At 42.7% G+C, this 14,449-nt stretch overlaps 1 protein-coding gene across 1 annotated transcript; it reads left to right on the forward strand.

Moving 5' to 3' along the window:
* The first annotated feature begins 10,532 nt into the window (after positions 1-10,532).
* On the forward strand, positions 10,533-13,154 carry LOC146577697 (uncharacterized). Its single transcript, XM_085267698.1, has 6 exons — positions 10,533-11,361; positions 11,478-11,549; positions 11,650-11,768; positions 11,872-11,932; positions 12,049-12,143; positions 12,254-13,154. Exons 1-6 carry the CDS (start codon positions 11,326-11,328, stop codon positions 13,152-13,154), a joined length of 1,284 nt encoding a protein of 427 aa, XP_085123824.1. The 5' UTR covers positions 10,533-11,325.
* The last annotated feature ends 1,295 nt before the right edge of the window (positions 13,155-14,449 follow it).

Here is a 14,449-nt window from a genome sequence, read left to right on the forward strand (position 1 = left end):
AGCTTCGAGCCTTCACTTGATTCAATGGAGAGGGGTTCGAAGCAAGGCACTGTCATGGGTTTGTCCTCAGGCAGCCCCTGATCAACAGGTGTCGACACCAATGGACCTACAGCTTGAGCTGGCGCCTGCAGAACGGGCTGAGACGCTGCACCACGCTCACCCTTAAACACTGCAATATCAAAGGTAGCCATTGACTCTAAAACAAAAACTACCTGAGGCTAACAATAACAACAAAGAAGCACCACCTCCAATACACAAATGAGAAACAGGCGGGAAAAGCGTGGCCACAGGTTAACCAATAAATAAAAAAATACCGCCAACCCTCTCCCCAGACCTGCCTACTAAAATCTTAGCCTAGTTAGCTTCTGGAGTGTACCAGGCTCGAGGCAACTTTAAAGGCTAAGCATCAAGTGCACAAAGCACCGACAAGCCTACCCCCGACAGGGAACTAATCCCCACCCGGGATGACTCCGAAAATAACAAAGGAAAAATAAAAAATGAGTGCCCGAAGGAGGAGCTTACGCTCAGCTAGACACTCCCCTTTGCTAACTGGAGAGAGAGCGCAGCAGATACAATACAACTAAACAAGCCACCGGCAAACAACTCACTAAAACTCAATTGCTGTTCCTTCCAGTCATATCCCGGACGAGCCCCCACTTTGTTACGTTCCCCCCGAAAGGGTCTAGGCATGTGAGTGAGGGGACCAGTAACAAATGAGTCCAGAACAGAATGAAAGGAAAACAGACCAGAGTTTTCAGTAAATAAAATAGTCTTTATTATAGATCATCTTAACATAAAGAGCCGGCAACACCGTTTTACCAATAACACTTGGAAAAAGAGAAAAAAGGGTTGCAACAACAAAGAACACAACAACCAAACAAAAACTCCACACCACGAGGAGGTACTTCCAGGGGCCCACAAGCTCACCCTGTCACTAACAGCAGCTGGCTTTACTGCTGCCAAGGCCCACAAGCCCACACTACTCACGCAAAGCAGCTATGCTGTTTCCACAACTCCACACTTTGAGCAGGCTAACCACACACAACGCAGAGACACCAGAGAACACCCCACCCTGTTCACAGCTCATCCCCAGCTTATATGACCTCCGAGAGGTGATTGCTGACTGGGCCCAGGTGGTAAATGAGTCCAATGAGCAGCAGCTGTGTCCTGGGGAGAGAGAAGAGCAAGAGAGAGACGGGGGGTGGAGCAAAAGAGGAGGAGGCGGAGAAACACACCACGCCCACACAAGGGCAGTATCAGGAGGCCCAGCTAGGGCCGTAACAATAACTGATGGGATTATACAGCATATAGTTGCAATGACAAACCTTCAGGGCAGACGCTACATCTCATTCTGGAGAGATTTAGATAGCAACGAAATGCTCGCTTATGTGGGGCTGCTAATTTTGTCCGGTGTATACCGGTCAAAGCACGAGGCCATCGCCAGCCTTTGGAGTGAGAAAACGGGAAGGAAGATTTTCCGTGCCTCAGTGGCTGAGAAAAGATTTTGTCACATAACCAGAGCGCTCCGATTTGATGACAAACTCACCCGACCTGCACGACGTGCGGACAAATTGGCTCCCATTCGGCAGATATGGGACATGTGGGCACACCGCCTGGGGATGTTGTTTAGTCCAGACCGGGACCTTACGGTGGATGAGCAGCTGGTACCGTTCAAGGGAAGGTGCAGTTTCCGCCAGTATATCCCCAAAAAGCCTGCGAAATGCGGCATAAAGGTCTGGGCAGCATGCGATGTCAAGACATCATACGCCTGGCGGCTGCAGGTTTACACCGGGAGAGCAGCGGGCGAACCGGCCGAGGTAAACCAGGGGATGAGGGTCGTCCAGCAGATGACTGACGGGCTCCATGGGCATGTCGTCACAGTCGACAATTTTTTTCACCTCATCTGAACTGGCAGAGGAACTCCTCAAAAATAAAATGGCTCTGGTCGGCACAATCCGCCAGAACAAAAAAGGAATCCCACCCGTTTTGCGCCAGATGAGAGGGAGAGCCGTCTACTCCTCGATCTTTGCCTTTTCAGCGAAACAGACCCTAGTGTCGTACATTCCCCGACGGGGCAGGAATGTGCTTTTATTGAGCACGAAACATCGCAGGCCGGAGGTCAGCGATGACGAGAGAAAAAAGCCAGCGATCATCACAGACTACAATCGATGCAAAGGAGGTGTCGACAACCTTGATAAGGTGGGTGTCATTACGCATCAGTTACGCACACCTTTATTCATTTTTCTTCATATATTCTTGTGTAAAATATACAGAGGTTTTATGTTGTTTTTTTTTTTTTTGTTATGTTTATTTTTTGTTAGGTTGTCGGCACCTACTCCTGCAGGAGACGGACCAATCGATGGCCAATGGCCCTTTTTCATCACATCATAGACGTCTCCCTCTACAACGCCTTCATGCTGTGGACCTCCGTGGATCAGGCCTGGCATCAGCAGAAGCCACACAGGAGGAGGATGTTCATTGAAGAGGTGGGAGAAGGCCTGATCACGCCCCATTTGTCACAAAGACAGCGTCTTCCCCGCTCATCAGCCGCTGCTGAGTTAGTAAGAGATGCGCAGGATGGTGCTGCTGCAGGCCCCTCTGGAGTGACAAATCCCAAGGGCAGGAAGCTCTGTGAGCTCTGTGTTGGGAAAAGGAGGCGAGTGGGAAACACATGCAGCAAATGTGGAAAATTCAGCTGCCGAGCCCACAGCAAATTTGTCTGCAGCCACTGCTCTACCTGAGCAAGACATTTACCCCCCAGCCACACACACGCCCCCCCACCCTCTCACTGCTTTCTCACTTTCTCACACTCTCTTTCTCTCTCATACATTTCCCCATTCCCAACAACAATATACATAATTACATTTACCATATACATGTTCTTGTTCATTGTTGAAAAATAAATGTTTATTTGGTTCAAACTGATCTTGTATTTTTATTTACATAATGCTTTTTATTTGATTTTAGATGGCAACAAGGTAATATGCATTTATTGGGGCAAGAGTGAAAAACGTTCTCCTGCAAAAAAAACTAACGGCCGATCAAAATGAAGGTCAGTAGTAATTTTTAGACCATCCAAAGGCCTAATTAAAAGTACAATAAAATATAACTTTCAAATGTATTTTATGGAAAATATTTAATTTTTTCATGTTTTTTGCCAAAAAAGGCAGTGTGCTCATGTGACAAAACCGGGATATAAAAGGTTAAAATCGCGAAATATAATTAAAACTTTATATGAATATTTCAAGGAGAAGTAGGTCTAAAATATTGGCTAATTTAAAGTGGAAAAATATTAATGTATAATCTTTTTATAGCACTTTTTATGGCGTGGTCGATTTTTGGCTCTAGGTCTTCATAAGGGGTACTTTTTTTTTTTTTTAGGACTTACCAAGGGTTAACCACCAAAACACTTGTCTGCAGTGGAATTTCTTTGAGCTAATCGATTCATTTCATCTTCTAATTAATGTGGAAAATGGTGGCAAAGGTGGATGAAATGAGTGATTCCTAGAGTTACATTTTATTGCCTTTTTTCTTTCCTTTTCTTAAAGTTATGAAGGCATCTTGGATGCCATTTCAGTGAGTGGGTGTTAATGCCCCACACTCTTTTCTGTCACTGCTTTGAATGCACAGACTGGTCTTAATGTTGATCTTTGTGATCTTCAGTGTTACGACCCGGCTCAAAAGCCGCAACATAAAAACAGAGATGAATAGCAGAGTGTGGGTGAGAAGAGGTTTCATCCTAAAATGGAAAACCAGGTCGGCTCAAATGTTCTGTGAGTCATAGGAGTCTACTAACATTTCCATGATAGAACAAGGCTGCAACCTTTGTACACTATATAAGGCAAAGAACTAATTAGCCTCATTTTGTTTTCATTCTGAGGCTTGTTTTTTTTAGCACATACAAACAACTCTTCTTATGAGAATATTAGGACGCGTCTTGTATATATGATCGGCTCGCACATGGCCCGAAGATTGGTTTACCTTCTGCCATGTTGAGGCCAAAAACCCTGAGGACAGAAAAAAAAAAAAAAAAAACAAATGGTAGGTTGTCTCTGTGTGAGAGACGTTGGCATTATACCCGATATTTTTAAAAAAATGCAATGTGTGGATTTCTTTTACAGACAACATCTGCCATGTTGTGGACCGCTCAGAGTCTCCCCCTCCAGCACTGCTAATCCAGATGTTGGATCTGTGTTTCCACAAGCCCCGCGAATTCTAGAGACTTATTCATCATGAAGAAAACAAGACAGTCGATCGATCGATTATTTGCGCAAGGGAGGCCACCATGAAAATGACCTCTAGATCCTCCTCCTCCTGCTGCCTTTATTGAGAGACCGTTCACACAAAACACGTCAGAACAAAGCCACGCCCAGACAAGTGTGTGTGTGTGTGTGTGTGTGTGTGTGTGTGTGTGTGTGTGTGTGTGTGTGAGAGACCTCCTGCTGACCAAAGGGTCATAAACGCAGGAAGGTTACATCAAAAGAAGCACAAGGATGTGTCTGTGATAAAAGACTACAGCCCCCCACCTTGATCCTCGAGAATCTGGGGGGAAGGACAGTGGAATTTCTTTCATCAGAGTTAAAACAATGTACAAATGGTAAACATAAAAATGACAAACAATTCACTCTAACACCAGACCCCACCGACTCCGCCCCCCTCTCCAGGATGCTCACAGGACTCTGCAGGATCACACCCGTCTGAGGAAACGGAACTCAACATTAAACTCGCAACCTTCCACCTGCTGTCGACGGCACTGAATGAGTATGTGCAGGAGATATGTTATGGATGCCAATCCGGTCACCCCAGCCAGTTACAACACAGTTGCCTGTTTGAGCTGCCTGTGTTTTTCTTCGAGACCTGCTATGATGAGGTGATGGAAAAGCTCCGGACGCCCCGATTCATCCCGGCCATCCGTCTGTTTGTTTGCTCATACAGTGTCAGTGAGGCTAAAGCACAAATCATCAGCACTGCAGAGCGTCTTCTGTGTGAACTGAGATCAGTGCCGCACATTGTTTGCACCACTGATGAGAATGTCGGATACCTGCTAAATACCAATCATCACACCCGCGGAGTTAAATCAGCGCTGCTCCACATGATTGGAAACTACTGGTCTGGGAGACACAAGATTTAATGTACATCTGTTATAAAAACCTTACTGTGCACTACACAGAAAATGAAATAAAAACGTATGCTAACACTTTTTTCTGGTCATTTGTATTTGTGTTTGGTCAAAGTGATTATGGAAAACACGCTGAGAAAAATATATCACAACCCTGCACACCCAGGGGGTTTAGGAAGTGTAAAGAAGCTCCGTATCGCTGTCAGTGAGGCAACAGGCTTAAAGCCGTCATTACCTGACGTGGAGCGTTTTTAAAAGGAGATGACACATATACTCTTCATAAACCTGCAAGGATAGAGGACACAGAAATGCAAGGACACAGAAATGCAAGGATACAGAAATAGAGTTTTGGTTAACGGGATTGACAAACAGTTTCAAGCTGATTTGGTTGACATGCGTGAATATTCTGCGGATGATGATAATGTTAGGTACTTATTGACATGCATAGATGTGTTTTCTAAGTATGCATGGGTTAGGTGCCTTGAAACCAAGACAGGACAGGCTGTTGCTGAGGCTTTTGGTGATATTCTGAGAGAGGGCCGTGTGCCTGAAAAACTCCAAACAGATTTAGGGAAGGAATTTTATAATAAACATTTAAAAAACTAATGGAGCAGCATAACATCACACATTTTTCAACCTTTAGTGAAATGAAATCATGTGTGGTAGAGCGTTTTAACCGCACCTTAAAGGGGAAAATGTGGAAATACTTAACATCAGTTAACTGGCCAAGATATGTTAATGTGATCCAAGATCTTGTACAGTCCTATAACCTGTCTTATCACAGCTCTATCAAAATGACCCCACCGAGGTGTGCAAAGATAATGAGAAAGCAGTCTTTAACACCCTGTACAAAATGAAACCCCAAAAACCGGTGACTTTTAAATTTAATGTGGGCGATACAGAGAGAATATCTAAACTACGAGGCATATTCTGAAAGGGTTACCATCAGACCTACACAGATGAGTACTTTACCATAAAGGAGCGTTTAGGAAGAGACCCTCCCGTATACAAACTAGAGGATCTCACAGGAGCTGCAGTGAAAGGTGTATTTTATGAATACACAGCAGGTGACTATTGACAAAAACAAAAGGTTTCAAATAGAGAAAATACTTGGCAGAAAAAAGAGGACCGAAAAAAGTTAGCGCTGGTCAAATGGCTCGGTTGGCCTTCTCATTTGAAAATCATGGATCCCTGAAAAAGACATCGTTGAAGTGTGATTAACAGAGACGCCGCAGCTCTGCATACTTTCATTCTGCACTAGACAAAGACTGATAAAGGAAGGAAGGAATGGATAAAACGAACAACAACAACGCAGGCTTTTATGTGAGCCTCTTCTCGAATGCTTCAGCACATGTTTATCCAGGCAATAAGAAATCTAATTTTAGAACAAAGCTAGCAAAACCTGTTGTTTTAAATGAACCGTATGAGGTCGGTGTTATAGAATTTCAATACCCAAGACTATGGTTGTCTTTTCCACAATCAGATTCGCGAGTGGAAATTTATGATCCAGTCAAAGATGGAGCATTGTCCATAACCGTGATTGAGCTGTCTGTGGGGCATTATGCATCTGTGGCGCAGATAATAAAACATTAAAACATAACTCCGACATTAAAACACAATACAGTGAAGTTAGTAACTATGTTAGTGTTATGGGCCCTATAGGGGCACAGTTCTCACATTTAGAGGGAGACTGGCAGGAATCTTAGGATTCAAATCAGAAGACCCGTTTGTACTTCATTATAAAAACACATACGCACCACATCCTGCAGACGTATACGGCGGAAAATAGAACATTTTTATTTATGCAGATATCGTTGATTACCAGCTTGTGGGTGACGCCCATGCGCAGCTATTAAGAGCAATAAATATAACAGACGATGACCGTCGGGGAGCCATTCTTCAGTTTGACAGCCCACACTACACACAGGTCTCGAAATCCTTAATCGATGACATAGAAATTGATTTGAAAGACGACCAAAATCAACACATACCCTTTTTATACGGGAAGGTGTTTGTCAAGCTCCACTTCCGACCCATAAGACACCATTTTTAAAAAATAAGGATGTCTGTCTACAACACAGATGAAGCAAAATCTGTAAGATATTATTTAAATCAGGCTGGTGGCGAATTGAATGGTTATATTGGGACCAGCACGCAATGTGGCGCAGGTCTGGGAGGTTTGTTCCGCAGCCTGTTTAGAATTGCTGTACCGTTGTTTAAAAAAGGAGTCAGCATAGTCAAACCCCACCTAAAAAAAGCAGCATCAGGCATAGTGTCTGATGTGATATCCAACATAACCAAGCCAACATCTACTAAACAGGATGGCAACAGCTTGTATGTGTATACACCCAAACCTTCTAAGACCCCTCCCACTGCACGCATGCGTGATACGCCGCCGCCTAAAAAGCGTAAAACGACAAAACCTGCCAGGAAAGCCACCAAACGGAGACAACCACGCGGAGTGAAAAGACCCAGAACCAGTCGTTCAAAAACTACAGCATGTGACATCTTCTAAATGGCTCTGTTACACAACCAATCAGAGAATGTCTAAAAACAGAGCTCGATCTTTTTACTGTCCCATACACACAAACGTCCATAGAGAAAACGACCTTTATTGAAATTCCACCAGTTTCTGCAATCACAGACGGAGGTCCAATCGAGTTTAAATCTCATCGTCCGGAGAGGATTACCTGGATCTAAACGATTCCTATATCTACACACGAGTAAGAATCACAGATGCTGACGGCACAAACTTAGGCAGGGATGATTATGTAACGGAGCGGAAAGGCTGATTTTATTTCCACAGTGTTTTGTGGTTTTTTTTTTTAAAGGAAGGAAACCTTCCTCAAAACGGGCAGAGCAGTGGAGCCGCCAAGGGAAAGCACACAATTTAAACTGTAAGATTAAAAATATAATTTATTATATTTAAATAGTTAAAAATGTAAAATGAATTAAAACAACCTTGGCCAAGGGGTAACACAGTAAAAATCAATAAAGCATAACATTAAAAGTCCTGTGGCCTGCGCCACGACCTAAAAGTCCCAGGGAGCTAAGAAATCCAGCAGGTGGTATAACCAAAGGAACCAGCGGAGTCCTCGCCTCCCTCTCGCACTCACGCCCCGATATGCCCGGGTGGGCAGAGCTCTCAACTCCGCCCGCCGCTTCTTTAAAACTGGAAATCGGCACAGCCGTCTCGTGGCTTCCGCTGGTGCCTCTGCGCGCTGGTGCCTGCATTAGCCAACTCTAGCCGCCTTAGAAGAAGGGAAAACCCGGCGGCGTCTCGCCGCCCTATCGATGTTTCTGTTCCGGTTGCCACCGCTTTCCTGTGGCACACCAACCGGCACCAGCCCGTCTGGGCTTGTGGCACCGCCACCGCCTGATACCGTTCACTCTCTCAGTCCTCACTCCACCATCAATCTCCTCTCTCTCGTCTCCCATCACTCTTATTGGCCTCCGGGACCTCACAGGTGTGTCGGGTTCATAATCAAGGAGGGGCGGAGACTTTCCAGGACAAGTCACCGATGAATACCATAAAACATGCAATAAAACCAAGAATAGAACACTATACAATATTAAAATATTAAAGAAAGTAAAAACAAAACCAAACATGCACAATAAAAATATCTTAGGTAACTTGTCCCTCTCCACCCCGTGACACAAACGTGGGACTTGTTAATTATCCAGGTTGCACCTTATTTAGTCAGGTAGATGTAAATTTGGGGGATCGCTTGATTAGCCAATCATCCAACACGTATCCATACAGAGGCATAATAGAATGTCTTATCAATTATAATAAGCAGACTTTAGACACACAGTTCAGCAGCGCTTTATTCTGTACAGACACAGCCTCGCACATGAATGATACATGTATAGAAGGGGAGAGCCAGGGTCTGGTGACCAGAGGTACTTATACAGCGAATAGCAGTATTGTTGAATTGATTGCTCCAGTACACGCAGACCTGTTTTTTCAAGAAAAATTATTACTTAATGGAATCGATCTGTCGCTGAAATTTGTGCGCTCTAAAGACGAATTTGCTCTCATGACTGGAGCTAACACCGCGTATAAAGTTAAAATCGTCTCTGCCAGCTTATTTGTGAAAAGAATCAGTGTCTCACCAAGTGTCAGGCTGGCACACGGCAAGGCTCTGCATCATGCAAATGCAAAATATGCTGTAGGCAGAGTTTCTTTAAAGACCTTCTCCACACCTGCTGGGGCAAGAATATCAACTAATTTATTTATGGGCAGGTTGCCTAAATTTGTCATGATCGCCTTCGTGGATAACGAAGCTTATCCTGGTTCTTTTACACGTAATCCATTTAATTTTAAAACTGATGAAGGACATTCAGGGAACGTATCATTAGTTCAAACAGGGAACGTGAGGCTGGAAACCCGTTTCAGAAATCCGCTACCCCGAACAATGAACCTGGTGTGTTACTCTGTATTTGATTCAGTCATCCAAATATCTAATGAGACAAGTGCTGCTGGACGACTACTAAACATTCAAAATGAATACAATAGAACTAACCAGCATTGTTAAAAGGATTAGTAACAGGGCTCATCTTCTAGGCGTCTTAGCATGTGACCAGCTGCCAACAAAGCCCATCAGATATCCATGCATGGGCATTGTGAATACAGATCCATCAGACTTACCTGGGAAGCACTGGTTGGCGTTCAATATCACAAAAGACAAGCAAGGGTACTTTTTTGACAGCTTCGGTAACTCACCTGATAAGTTTTCACCCGAGATAAAAGTTTTTCTTTTAAAAACACCGCTCGGATATTGTATTCTGGGAGACAGGTTCAGAATGACTTTTCGGTAACCTGCGGACAACAATGTGTGTTTTTTCTATATCATGTCCAAAAAGGAGCGTCTTATTCAAGACTAATTAATATGTACAGTGATAACCTTGTTTGTAACGATGCAATGGTTTGTCATTTTGTTAACAAAATAAGACCTGTTTCTGCATGTTTTGAAAATAACTTTGATTGTGTGCAGCGCGGATACTGATTCAAGTAACAAATAATAAAAGATAACAGAAGAGAATATCGTTTCATCTGGTATTTATTTTCACCTAATTGCTAAAAACATTATTTAGTAATAATAAAATCTTTAAACATCAGCATAGAGTTCAAAAAGTAGTAAAAAGGGGAAAACTGTCATCTGTTTAACTAAACAATATAGACATAAATAAGAAAAAACACATAAGTAGTAGTGTATAAAAAGGGAAACAAATGCGAGGGTAAATGATCTTTTTTTCAAGAATAAGAAAAACAAACAATTTTAAAATTCATTAAAAATCGATCCACCCGCTTCTACTCTGCCTTGACTTTTTATGTGTGGTAAATAAGCTTTGATTGCTCAGTGACCGCTTCTTGTGCAAACCATTTGTTTCCACACTCGGGTCGCCAGTGTCGCCTTTATATTGGCTAATAGTCCTCCTCACCTCAGCATTAGGAAAAGCAGACAGAGACTTTCTCCCTCACTATGTGTTAATAGACCTCTCTGCATTGAATCACACTTGTTATTAATCTCTGTCTCTCTTCCACAGCATGCCTCTTGTCCCATCTTCGTTCTCTCACCCCAACCACTCCTGGCAGATGGCCGCCCCTCACTGAGCCTGTTACTGCCGGCGCTTCCTCCCTGTTAAAAGGGAGTTTTTTTCCACTGTCGCCAATGTGCTTGCTCATAGGGGGTCATATGATTGTTGGGTTTTTCTCCTTGTGTATATTATTTTAGAGTCTACCTTACAAAGTAAAGCACCTTGAGCCGACTGTTGTTGTGATTTGGTGCTGTATCAATAAAACTGAAGTGAATTGAAATAACATAAAAGGACATAATGCTGCAGGTTGGCTTTCTTTCTTTTCTGATTCACCAGTTTGTATGCATCTTTTCACAGGAGTGACCTAAGGACGGCTGTAGCCTACCCTTATTTACTTATATAATGAACAACATATAGTGTAATGTGGTGTAAAATAGAGTGTTTTCTTTTAATTTAATGACATAAAGCAGGGATCAAATGTTTCCATGGTGACTGTTTTAGAATTGTGTATTTTTAAATCTGCATCAGACTTGAAAAAGAGCTCATCTGTGCAAGAAAAACCATCAAGTCAGGAGTATTTTCATATCTACATTTGATCTTACACAAGTTTTGAAGAGTTTTGGAAAGTTTCTCTTCCCCAACTGTGATAGAACAGCAGCGTTTTAATGGAAGCCAGTAAAGGGATCTACAAACCCATCAGGGTATGTGACACTTTTTGTTTTTACTGCATTTTTGAAGAATTTGATGTAGTTTTAAAAAGCTGACAAACTGAGAATCAATTTAAGTTACAATGAGTAATTTCTTATTTCTTTGACAGGTGCTGTTCAACACACCCATATATAACACAGCTGTGGAGATCTGCTGGTATCTACCAGGTTACAGGGCTCAGGTAAGACCCAGATCCATCCAAACCAAAACTGAGATAAAATGTCAGGTGATTTCTGAAGACCTGGGACTGATGCTGATTAAATGTCTCCTTTTATTTTTAGATTGCAATGATGATGGAATTCCTCAGACTTCAGAAGGAAAACCAAATACCATCAAGCCTCACTGCAGAAGATATGGGAGATCTTTTGGTGGAGAGGAGCAAAGAGACAGTCAGAGAGCAGTGAGTTACTGTGACACCTACAGACCATCCACCTCACACCTGAAACTGTTTGTGCTGAAGTGTAAATGCTGAGAGAAAACCTCTCTTTTGTTTTCTTTTGAAGACTTTGGGAGTTTGAATTGGAGGGTTTGGAAGAAACAGAAGCCAAACCTCTTCTGAAACTGGTAAGACTAGAAAACTCACAAGAGTTTTAGTCATTTGGAGATTTTTTTTTTTTTTTTTTACTACAATCACATAACCTCTCAACAAAACTGCAATGTAAACATGCTTTCTGTTTCAGGTGTGGGCAGTGAACACAATAAATAAAATGAGGGACATCGAGTTTCAAGCCCGGATGCTGCTGGAATTTCCAGAGGCCATACCTCCTAAATTTCAGTGAGTCACCTCTGACATAAAATCATTAACAGTCCAGCTACAGTATTTCAAAATTTCTGTTATTTTTTTAAATAGGTGTAAAAGATCATTCTTATAACTTTATTCTGCAGAACACCTAAGCTCCTCAGCAATGTCAGGAAGTACATTGACCTCCTTAAAGAGAGGCAGCAGGACGCACAAACCTCCAAACTGTTCACTGCAACAGACGTGGTGATAGAGGTGGTTCCCCGTGTCCTGCATGGCTTCTGGAAGCTTCCTTCTTACCCCCTACTGAACATGTCCTCCCAAAAATTGAGCATCCTCTCCACCAGTGTGACAAAGGCCACTTTGGATCGAGTGTCCAAATCTCTCCTAACAACGGAAAACCAGGCCATCTTCTCAAGGTCCATCAGAGATGACATGGTGCAAAGTATCCTGTCTGAAGTCAGAGAGAAATATTCAGAAAAGATTCTGCTGAGCCACATTGCAAACTTTGCACCAGGACTACTCAGGGCAATTTCTGATGTAGCAAAGACGAGCATATGCCAGATCTTCCAGCCCCCTTGTGAAAGTCCAGTAGTGTCTGATGTTCTTCCAACTAAAGAACCTCATCCTGAAGGTCTGCTGAAGTCAGATGTTCTTCCTACTTCCGAACCTCTTTTTGAAAGTTCAACAATGGCTGATATTCTTCCCACTGGAGAACCCGCTCGTGGAAGTCTGCCAAAGTCAGATGTTCCAGATGTTCATCCTACTAAAGAACCTCTCATTGAAAGTTCATCAAAGGCTGATGTTCTTCCTACTAAAGAGCCTGCTTCTGAAAGTCTGGCAACGTCTGATGATCTTCCTAGTGAGGAACTCCCTTCTGTATGTCTATCCATGTCTGAGCCAGTTGTCTCTTTTACTAATAATTCAGAGAAGTCTGACAACATTAAAATCAAGGAGAAAAAGGAGAAAAAGAAGAAAAAAAAGGGCTTCTGCCAAAAATTCAGAGCCCTGTTCTGTTGTTGCTTCAGACCCCAAGAACCTGACTGATTTTGAGAATCCAATCTGTTTGTTCTAACTCTACAAAATCAAATAAAACGATTAATCAATATTTTTTCCATGAGTCTGCATCTATGATTAAAGAATATTTTTCCTTCAGATGTTTATAAGGGTTCTCAAAATACCTCCACAAGTCCAACAATTGTTAACATATTAGTGTTGTTATCTTTAAGAGAATCTGAACTTATTCTTACTCTTAACATATCAACAGCAGTAACTGAAACCTGGAAATGAAAAAAAAGTTACCAACAATTATTAACATTGCTTCACATCTTTGTTTAGTAATGGCCCAGATACACATTGGCACATAGCAGGACCTCAGTGTTTATGAGTATTCTTCCGGACTTAGGAATATTAATAAAAGGAGCATCTACATGCCACAAAGCTGATGAGAACCACACATGTCTTCCAACATCCTCAGATTTGTGTTTTACAATTAAGAGGAACTTTGCATAATGCTCAAATCCTCAAAGGTCTATTATTTTTCATAGTTTGTCCTTTCAACCAAAGTTAAAAACTTCTGCGGACATCAGCAGTTTATTCTTTTGCAATCAAACTCTTAAAATTAGAACATTTCCACCAAACCTGGGTGGGTGCTGGAGCTCCAGGAAGGAAAACTCAGAAGAGGAGGAAAAACAGTCCAAAGAAACAGTTCAGGAGGCCAACCGCATGGCCATCAACTGAGACAATTCAGTTCAGGAGGCGTTTCTCCCATTGAAAATGCTACGTCCAGGTGAACAGAATCACCCTTTTGGGATTTCTACCACGTATTTATCACTAGATTTACTAAACCTGCGCAAATTTGCGTAACTTCCCTAAACCCAACACCCCCTAGAATTACTGGCTTTTTTATTTTCTGGTGCAAGTCCCGAGGTGTTAATCACCCCTGCTGAGATTTTCACAGGTCGTCAGCTCATTTCTCCTCCAGCTTTTGTTGTGCAAACCACCCATTATCCTTGAGGCCTGGCACATTTGCATTTGCACACTCAGAGTTGCTCAGATCCAAGTCAGGCCAAACCTCTGTGTTACGACTTTCAGAAATGCCTGCCGTATCTATACAAAATATCCCACACATTGACTGACCTGCAAATATAAAAGACACACATTCACACCTTCCTTGAGTCTCAGCACAGATCTTCCATTGTTCCATTGTGACTGTGTATGTGAGGGAGTGGCATTGCTTGACTACAGCACAGTGCTGTGCATAAAAGCAGACCGACCCAGACGGGAGAATCATTTCTTGTTCGCATTTCTGAGAACGCACATCAGGATGGCCTCCGTATCAC

The sequence above is a fragment of the Mchenga conophoros genome, linkage group LG3, assembly GCF_057382185.1.
Source record: "Mchenga conophoros isolate Kocher_MC1m ecotype Shallow Benthic linkage group LG3, M_conophoros_male_GT1.1, whole genome shotgun sequence".
In the NCBI taxonomy this organism is placed as follows: domain Eukaryota; kingdom Metazoa; phylum Chordata; class Actinopteri; order Cichliformes; family Cichlidae; genus Mchenga; species Mchenga conophoros.

Excerpts from the sequence above, each read along its gene's own strand:
- LOC146577697 (XM_085267698.1), top strand. The coding sequence starts at position 11,326 with ATGGAAGCCAGTAAAGGGATCTACAAACCCATCAGG. Across the intron at positions 11,362-11,477 it reads GGATCTACAAACCCATCAGG|GTGCTGTTCAACACACCCAT; the intron begins GTATGTGACACT and ends TTTCTTTGACAG. Across the intron at positions 12,144-12,253 it reads GCCATACCTCCTAAATTTCA|AACACCTAAGCTCCTCAGCA; the intron begins GTGAGTCACCTC and ends TTTATTCTGCAG.